The sequence below is a fragment of the Gymnoscopelus braueri genome (assembly GCF_963280865.1).
Source record: "Gymnoscopelus braueri genome assembly, chromosome: 11".
Lineage (NCBI taxonomy): Eukaryota > Metazoa > Chordata > Actinopteri > Myctophiformes > Myctophidae > Gymnoscopelus > Gymnoscopelus braueri.
Window position 1 is genome coordinate 30069840 of NC_137613.1, and position 10109 is coordinate 30079948.

Sequence of the window (10109 nt, forward strand, 5' to 3'; positions counted from 1 at the left end):
AGGTACTTATCTCCTCACAGTCTTTACAAGTCACAGTTTCCCATGCTTGTCCTTTTATCATACAAGACCTCACTGACATTGGCAGCCAGCAGTTAAGACATTATTGACAGGGAGGGATGGGGTGAGAGAGAAAGAGACAAGATGCACTGATGAGTCGTTGACAAGAAAGGAGAACAAACACGCACACACACACAGCCGTGCACACTCGCGCGCACACACACACACACTTTTCCGGCTCTCCTGAGAGACCGGGGCAATCATGAACTCTACCTTGTTAGAAGGTGTTAATTGGAGTTAGTCAGACTCTTCACTTGCTGTCAAGGAGTCTGACAACAGAATTAATTAGAATTCCAGAGTATGTAAATCGATTCAAATGGGGATCCTTAAATGAGAGGATTTGGGCCGCTTTTCCACTAATGAGGAAAGTGGTCTTGATGTGAATGTTGTGACCTATCGCTTTGTGCATTTCATCTCTAATGGGTCCTTTAAGAGAGGCCACGTGTAAATAAAGATATCGAGATTTCCCTCGGTCGACTGCACAAAGCCTGATTATACACATAATAATCATACGTAAAACAGAAAATGTCTTTGAGTTGTGAGCTGGCGGGTGAATCGTTCTCCCTTCCGCTTGTTTTATCTTCGCTATTATCACCAGTGGGCGTATAATAGTCCTCCTATATGTGCTTTTCAACGTGTGAAAATCTCTTAATGTTAAAATACAGACTGTTAAAATACATAATTAGGCCCTATAGGCCATTGTGAGTGTTATTGTTATCTGACCATGTGGATTGTAGCATTCATTTTTGGACTTACTTAATTATGGTTGAGAGACATGGCAATGGGGTTTGGGCCTCAATGTACTGTATAGACAAAAATATTAAATGTAGGCTACCCATACAAATTTGGATCCACAGTATGAACCCTCTGTATTTTACTGTGTGGGGCATCATAAATATGGAAGTGTCAGTATTTGTAAAGTGAGGCAATTCCCATCCCGACTCCCAATCAATTGCTGGACAGAATTTCACCTGGACGATTTATTAAATTAGTTTAATTAATAAGCTACATAAAGTGTGTTTTAGCTGCATTAATATGGACAACCAACCTAGCACAGTGCTATTTTCCAAGCTTTAACCTCCTTTTGTGTAGCATACTTTTGTTATTTTAAGTCAATTTAAAGCAGAATTATTCAATGACTTCACACTTCCTGTTGTCCGTAGCTCAGTAGGCCTGTAGCATAACTGGCACCACTAACACCTATAGTACAGATATAGGCTGCACATTGCACAATGCTTTATGAAAAGCTGTTTTATTAGCCATTTCATAACACCTCCATGAAGACAATTTGTACAAGATACACCACATTCTAAAGTGCACAAATACTGTACAACAAAAAAAAGTAGCCTACTTTTAAATAAGCATGAAAGAATTCACAGGTCTAAGAAATACAAAATTAAAAACTGGAAAAGTAAAAGGGGGAAATATGGACATGTTTAATACAAAAATAAAAATAAAACAATCTCTACGCTTGTGCTTGTGTATACTCTGTTGGACAGAGAATGTGACAACCTCGCAGATCAGTTTGCAGATGCTGTTACTAAAACCAATCATACAGAATGAACAAAGGCTTGGAGGAGGAAAGGATGGAGAGCCCTTCCCAAACAGTTGCCACGACCCCTGAGAGCTTGAACCAGTCTGTAGAGTCCAGCCTGTAGGTGACGATGAGTTCTCCAGAACCAGCCAGGACTGTTTCTATTAAACAGGAACCTGAAGACCTGCTAGGGTCATTAAACGGGAATCTTTTGTGCATCTTGAATGGGGTGCGGTCAGGGGAGGTGGGGGGAACTAAGCTTTGGCACCTTTAGAAAACAATAGAAATGGAATTATATGGAATTAAGTGCACAAAAAAAGAAGAAGATTAAAATAAGCTTCATATTCAGTTTCAATAAATACAGTCTTAAGGGCTCGTGTAGAAGGCATAGTAGCCACCCATCCCTTTGGGATTGTCTTTGTTGAACTCCTCTGTGGTCAAGTCCTCACACTTGATGGTGGGCGAGTTCTCCGTACTGGACCCCCCGGGGGATAACCTGCGTCTCTTGCAGCCCATCGAGAACACGCCCGAGTCACTAGAGTCCACCGACTTCAGCGAGTGTGACGTCTCAATCCAGGAGGCTGGCGGAGGCGGTGGCGGGGCACTGTCCTCCGACAGCTTGTCTTTCGCAGTGGCGGCGGTGCCCAACTGGTCGTCCGCGAAGGCCGGGGGGCTGGGACGCGGGGACCAGGGGAGGCCCGTGGCCACCTTACGTTGGTAGGAGCTTCTGGTGCCCCAGCCGGCCGCTGCCATCGAGGCGAAGGCCGAGTCGGGGTAGTAACTGAGTGCGTGGGAGGTCTGCAGGGGCAGGGACTTAATGCCGTAGGACAGCAGGCTGCCGGTGGAGTAGTCATTGTCATAGGACAAATCTAGCTTGTTGGAGCCTGCCTGCTGCACGGGCGTGACGAACCAGCGCTGGGCGGCCGCGGCCGCACTGGCGTCGTCGCCCTGCGGGGAGAGGAGGCTGTTGGTCTGGGGCACCGCCCTCTCGCCTGTGTAGAAGCGGTTCTGGGGAAGGTTGTTGACAAACTGGTCTTGGAAGAAGGGCTGCATGGCATAGCGGGCTCCAGGGACGATCTGGTGGGAGCGAGGGGAGTCTGTCGGCGATGGGGTCAGTCGGTCACTCTCTGGGGCTGTGTACATCCTGGAGGTCAATGATAAAAATATTATTACTCACTTGAACCCTATCATCACTATTCTGGGGGGGGGGGGGGGGGGGGGTGTCATTCGGCGAAAATAGCGTAGGCCTACCTACAAGCTCGCAACGCGTTGTGAGCTTGTTGGCTATTTTCAGCAAAGAGTTTTAGTGTAGAGGGAAAAGGAGTTGACCAAGTACAAAGCCAACTCAGGTCAAGTTTCCCAAGTATAGATGCATGGGTTAAAGTGATTAAGAGCAGTGTTTCAGGATGGATATCCACCATTAACCACCTAAACCCCGGAAAATAAAAAAACACACTAGTATAGAGCCCTGAGTCCCTCAGGGCTCTATACTAGTGTATTTTTTAATTTTCCGTTATTGTGGGGAAAGCTTTCGCTGAAAATAACCGATCGACAAGCTCACAACGCGATGTGAGCTTGTCGATCTGCTATTTTCAGCAAAAGCTTTCCCCACAATACGGATGCTGGGGTTTAAGTGGTTAAACAAGGAGACAGTTACAAACAATAACCAGTGATTGTACTCCTTCAAAAGGATAACAGATGACAGAATCATTCTCATTTCACATGAGAGATGAATGATGGACTTCCTAGTCATTTATTTCCAGAGCATAATGCGTTGGGAGTGAAGGTCAATACAATCCATCACATGACTGTTGCTCGCCCAAAAGAAAAGATTTTGTTGGTATGCAACACCGCAATGTGACAGGGTTCAAATTGTGCTTTAGTGTAACAGACGAGCTAGCAATACAAAACCTAAGCATTTCTTAACCTATACAGGAAGTACACAGTGGACATACTCTCTCCTCAAATGTGCTGCACTTACGAGTCATAATTGTCCCGGAAGCCTTTTGCAAATGGGTTATGATCTATCTTCAGCTGTGTGATCTGAAAAAAAAAAAAAAACACACACAATGTGAACATTCAAATATTTAACAAATTAAATTATTCACACTCTGCTAAAGATGAAGTGTGTTTTTTGTTTTGTTTAGTTGTTTTTACTATATTTCTAGATAATTCAAATAATCACACAATAAAATTCAGTGTCAACATAATTTTAAAATTACGTTAACACTGGATTTTAAGCCAACATGAAGTGGCATCATTTTTTATATTTTCTGTTGTATTATAAATGGATGACCAGGTTAGCTGTGGATCAAATCAGACGTGTTAATTTGTGCAAAGCTTACATCTGTGTTCTGATATGCAGTGACGGCAATGAACTGGTTTTCAGGGAAGGTGAAGGTCTGAGTCTTGGCCTCGTTGCTCATGTCTTCCACCCCGTCCTCCGTCACCTCCACTATGTGAAGCCGAGGCTGATACTTATGAAGAGACTGCAACACTATCATCTGCAAAGACACAGAGATGCTCAAGTTCAACATACTCATACTAATCCTTAATTTATAAAAATCTGTTCTTTTCAGCCATCAACACTCCATTACATGATGGAGTAAAATAAAAATAAATGAAAGGTTCAATCCGCACAGTGAAATCCTCAGCATTAATTTTAAAATTGACACAATGTCCAATTGGGTAAAACATTTTTTTTACACTGGATTGGATTGCGAGTAATCCTAAAAAAAAGTGCTTCCCCCATGGAGAATGAATACACAAAAAGGGTGTTCATTTTGCTGCATGCATGCTGTTAATAAAGGAGTTATATAAAATGTAATAAAAATTAAAGGATTTAAAAAATAATCTTGGGCTATTCAACAGCCTATCCAAAACCAGTAAAACCTTAGTCCACTTTAACGCTGAATTCAGAACCTGCAACTACTGATCTGAAGTGGTATAATATCTCACCTGTGTATTATTGTTGTTGGCTCCTTTATTGTTGGTCAGCTTCAGTTTTCCAAATGAGATTTCTTGCCTCATCCAGTGAGCTCCAGTGTTTGGGGACTCAGGATGAACATACATCTTGTTACCTAAGATTAGGGAAGAGAAAAAAAAAATACAAAAATGTGAGAATTAATATGATCAATAAAACTACAGTATACCGCAGAATTGACCAATGGCTGAAATTATTTTTAGCCCATTATTTGTCATAATTATAAACACCTTTGCCGATGTGTCATTTTCAGTGAACAATAATGGATAAATAGGGAGGGGCTAGAATAAATATTGTTTTAATAATAATAGGCTAATAAGAATAAACTTATTCTATGACAGGTACCCTTTAATTTAATTAACGACCCTACATCATCTTTTCATTTGGCCTATAATAGCATCAGTTGACAAGCTTAAAATAGATTATTCCTTTAAACAAAACTAAAAAAATGCCATAAAACAAAGACAAATCTGCAATAGGCTATATGCTTTTCCCCAAATGTAGCTACTCAAGTATGCTTTCTCCTACAATCTCTCAAAAGTAGCTTCATTAATAAATAATAAATTCAGTTACTTTTTTTTCTTCCCCTGTCAAGTTAAAAGTTTTTGTACTTGACCAATCAATTAAAACAAATCTTTGAAATGATAACCAGCAATAATTGCTGTCAATTATTGCATGACAAAGATGTTCATAATTCTGCAGTGCTCTAAAGTTTCGGTAATTGTATGAACTCACCCTGCATATTATTGTCAGCCTTCCCACAAGTGACCCATTTCCCTCCTTGAAAGCGCCAATGGTTCGGATCTGCCAATATTACTTCCACAAAGACGTTGTAATGAGCCGTGAGGTTGAGCCCAGTGATATTGAAACTGAGAAATGGAAACATCCGCCTAAAAAGTGGAAAATGCATCAAATAAAAAAATCAACCGCAGCTGACAAAACATCATTTAATTCTGTGGTTGCAACTCCCCCCGTCTGCTTGACTGCATGAATGGTGTATCTATAATCACAATAGTATTCCCATTAGCAAATGAAGTAGGCTATAGATAAATCGAATAGCGCAGTCATAATTCAAACCAAAACGAAATCCCAAGCATTAACATTCAAACTTAAATTAAACGATTCATTTAGCCCAATAATTCCACCTGTGCATAAAACATTTGCAGCGAGGTGCGCGACTGCAGAGCGCACGAATCAACAAAGATAATTAAACCCATAAATCATCAAAGCGAAACGAATACCGTGGGCCTAATAAATTAGGAAGCCTATATTAAAAACGGTAACAGGATAGGTGGGCACCAAGGAAGAACGGGCACCTAGGTGTTAAATTGGCAATTTTTTTCCAAAATGTTAAAAAATAAAATACCTGGAAAATGTAGGCCTAAAGAATACATGATTAGAACTTGCTTAAACATTCGACCATTAAGGTCTAATATTGCTACAAAAACCTGTAGCCTATATCCAGTCATTTAGGGGCATAAACAAGAAAATGAAGGATAAAATTAAGTCTAATAATGATGTACCTTGCAAGACCATCTTTCAAATGTAAAATGTTTTAATATTTTGGACAAAATATCCAATTTTACATCAAGGTGCCCAGATGTCCCTACTGCCCACCTATCCTGTATCCATTACAACCCACAGCCAATCTCCTTACCGGCCCTGCTTGGTGATGATCATCTCAGTCTGGTGTCGGTGGAACTTGAGCCACAGAGGCCGGTTGCACAGATAAACCTGAGCCCGGGCTCCAGCCGCAGAGCCCGGCAGAGACATGGAGCCCAGACCCGAGCCTCCTGTCCCCGGGTACGACGGGTACAGACACCCGGGACCCTGGCCGAACTGGTACCCTCCGCCGCCGAACTGATGGCTCCTGCTGGCGCACACGGAGGACGAGGAGAACCCGGTGGGTAGGGCTGTCACGGTTACAAATTTAAGTTGACGATTAATTGTCACTCAAATAATTGCGATTAAAAACGATTAAATTGTGTGTTTGGCATTGAACATTATTAGAACATATGAATAAGAATTACATTTCATAATAAAAAATTGCATAGGGCAGATATGACAAATAACTTAAATATACAAAGAAATTGACATATTTAATAATGTATACATGTAAAAAAAAATAGCAGAAATAGCTGATCTACAAGCTTACGTTTGTGACGCTTTGTAAGCTGGTAGATCTGTCATTTCTGCTTTTTTTTCATATTTTAAAATGTGAATTTTTCAACATGGAAACGATTATGCAAACATAACTGCGACTATCTCAAATAATTGCGATCAGAGACGGTTATGTAAGAATTGTGACAGCAGGCCTACCGGTGGGAGGGAGGACCGATCCGTAATGGAGGGAGGCCGGGTACCTGGAGCCGTTCGGACCGCCGTAAACAGAGCCGGTTTGTCCCGCGTAAGGGAAGAGAGAGCAGGGGTTGGCGACGTCGGAGCTCGTCTGAGGCGGAGGAGAGATGAAGTACCTGTCGGACCCGAGTTCGTCTATGCTGCTGTAGCGACGCTGCACGGCCGCCAGGTCGTCCACCTCGCCGAGGACCGGCGGCGAGCCTTTCCTCCCGTCGGGGGTGGCTTTAGTCCCGGTGAAAGTGTCTCCCTCTCCCTCGCCCATCATGCCGGTCCCCAGATATTTCTTAGGTTCGGAGTCAGTCCTGGCGTCTACTTCTTGGTAGTCGATCTGCGTCGGGCTGTTATTGACGCTGTCCGACGACGAGAGGTTGTAAAACGTCTTGGGTAGATTAACGCTGGCGCTGGGAAGGATATTCTCTAGCTGCATTGTTTTAAAGATTATATATATTGGAGCCGGTTGTGTTCTATATTTGTTAATGCTAAAAGACACTCTCTCAGCCCAAAGAGGCGACACCACCACCGCCAGGCGTCTTGGTTCCTCTGTGTCTCTCTCTCTGCGTCCCCTTGTCTGTTTCAGCAGGTTTTCACCTCAGATTATGATGGATTGTTCAAGGCTCTTCTTATAAGACGTGACTTCACCGCACACATCCACCGGGGGGAGGGGCTATGTGTGGATCCGTGGAATGCGTCCCAGCCCTCTGCCATGACATGATGTCCAATAAATAATAAGAGACGGCGCTTTAATTTAATTAGACAGCGTCTTCATCGACATAATAACGCTTTAACTTGACTTTCCTTTTTTTTTAATAGGCCTAAATAAAACCATAACCTCAACAAACAAAGCCAGGGTTATAAAGTCTCTAGACTATTTAGAATGTTTAATTCAGTTTTTAAGGCGAATCCCGGTTTGCGTTTGGAATAGTGGACTGAAATACCGGAAGACTGGACATTAAGCGAAAACTATAACTTTAAATTTTCAATCTTCATCACCAATTTTGTATTTTCACCCGTCTAAAGGCAACTCTGTAGGCCTATATAAAAATAGAGTAGTAAAAAAAAACGTTGACTCACAAGACAGGAGGACGAACAAGAACTGTACAACAACAACGGAAGTTAATCAGGATTCACGTGTGAAACTTTTAAGGGTCAATTAAGGGACAATGAAGGGTCAATTACTTATTGGACCTCCTCTTTTCTGGTTTCAAACTGCACATCAAGTTGAGCATCAACAAACATTGATAGATGATCTAATCTGCTACAGTAGGCTACACTCTAAAGTTTTACCAAAAAGTGTAGTACTTAGTATGTTTGTTTATTTATTTATTAAATTATTTATTAAACTAGTAACAACAAGCAGGGTTGAGGCGTCAAGAATCGAGCCAATAAAAATGTCACCAGGGGGCTTGTGATTTTGTGTAAAAGAAAAATAGTTTCAAATATTGCATATAACTTGCATCACATCAAACTAAAGGCTGGCAGTCTATAATAAGAAGGCTATACAATAAGTGGGGAAAATCCCATAGGCCTAAACTTAATAAAGCAAATTATTTGATTGATATGCTAATAATTCCATAAAATCTAATGCAAAAATAACCAGCATCTCGATTGAATGTCTAACATAATTAAACAATTATTATTTTAAAACTGTTTCAAATTCAAATTCGAATAAAAGAAAAGGCCAAATCCAATTCGATTTTGAAAAACAGAAGGAAAATGTCTAAAGATTTCTGAGGTAAGCGATTTGTTACAGAACGAAAGGCTTGTGAAAAAAAGAGAAAAGGAGTTGGACTACTGCATTTAGCCAGACCAGTTGACTGCATAAGGTGCCACTGCTGACCAAACGGAGAAATAAGGAGCACAATACAATTTAAATATAGATCATAAACAAACCCATGTCTATAAGAATGCATGTAAAATGTCCTTGGTAATGTATATATATATATATATATATATATATATATATATATATATATATATATATATATATATATATATATATATATGAAACAAGCAAACAAATAACTGCCTTGAATTTATATCAAACACTATTTCATATAAGAAAATACCCTCCTATTAATTTATACTTTTGGTTATTCGAAAATAGCAGATCTACAAGCTCATAGCCCTATGAGCTTTTAGATGTTTGAAAAATCGTGAAAATGTATGCAAATCCGTTTGGAGCTGCCCTCCATCGCTCTCTGGTGACTGCATGTCAATCAAACCGTCCATCGCTGTCAGATTCCAGCGTCTTTATGCGTCTTTTTTTAGTAGGCAGATTGTCGTGATTTGTGTTTTTACTAGAGCGCTAATCGGCATATAAACCATTGTTTGTGTATAAGAGAGTGAGTGTGAGGTGACACCATGCAGGCTATCCACTGCACCTTTTGTCAGTTACTTGTGCGATGTATCTCACATTGCAGCGGTGTGTGTGTGTTGCATCCTGGCTGCACTTCACAGTGAGTTCAGCTCGGTCTTGCGTTGTGTGTGTGTGTGTGTGTGTGTGTGTGTGTGTGTGTGTGTGTGTGTACATTTGTGCTTGAGTGTGCTGTGCATGCGCCTGTGTGCGTTTGTGCGTGCGTGTGTGCGCGCGCGCGCGCGTGTGTGTGTGTGTGTGTGTGTGTGTGTGTGTGTGTGTGTGTGTGTGTGTGTGTGCGTGCGTGCGTGCGTGCGTGTGTGTTGTGTTGTGTGGTTTGTAAGTGTGACAGGGAAAGGAAGTGAAATAGAGAAAGATTATGGTGGGGCACGGGGTAAGGTGCATCATGGTCCATGGTCTGTCCTGTGTGTGTGTGTGTGTGTGTGTGTGTGTGTGTGTGTGTGTGTGTGTGTGTGTGTGTGTGTGTGTGTGTGTGTGTGTGTGTGTGTGTGTGTGTGTGTGAGGGGGGGGGGGGGGGGGGGAGAGAGAGAGAGAGAGAGAGAGAGAGAGAGAGAGAGAAGAGAGGAGAGAGAGAGAGAGAGAAAAGTGTGTTTGAATACCTTTTTCCTTTCCGTGGTATGTGTATGATATGTGCGTTGGCAATTATGTGAGTGAACTTGAGGATGTGTGTGTGTGTGTGTGTGTGTGTGTGTGTGTGTGTGTGTGTGTGTGTGTGTGTGTGTGTGTGTGTGTGTGTGTGGTGTGTGTGTGTGTGTGTGTGTGTGCGTGCGTGCGTGCGTGCGTGCGTGTGTGTGTGCCGGGGG

General features: G+C 41.9%; 1 protein-coding gene across 1 annotated transcript; it reads right to left on the minus strand.

The window, feature by feature from the left end:
• Positions 1 to 1154: 1154 nt before the first annotated feature.
• Positions 1155 to 7503, minus strand: eomesa (eomesodermin homolog a). Its single transcript, XM_080442444.1, has 7 exons — positions 6894 to 7503; positions 6232 to 6487; positions 5310 to 5464; positions 4550 to 4671; positions 3937 to 4095; positions 3573 to 3634; positions 1155 to 2735 (listed from the first exon to the last, which is right to left on the minus strand). Exons 1-7 carry the CDS (start codon positions 7357 to 7359, stop codon positions 1958 to 1960), a joined length of 1998 nt encoding a protein of 665 aa, XP_080298570.1. The 5' UTR covers positions 7360 to 7503; the 3' UTR covers positions 1155 to 1957.
• Positions 7504 to 10109: the final 2606 nt, after the last annotated feature.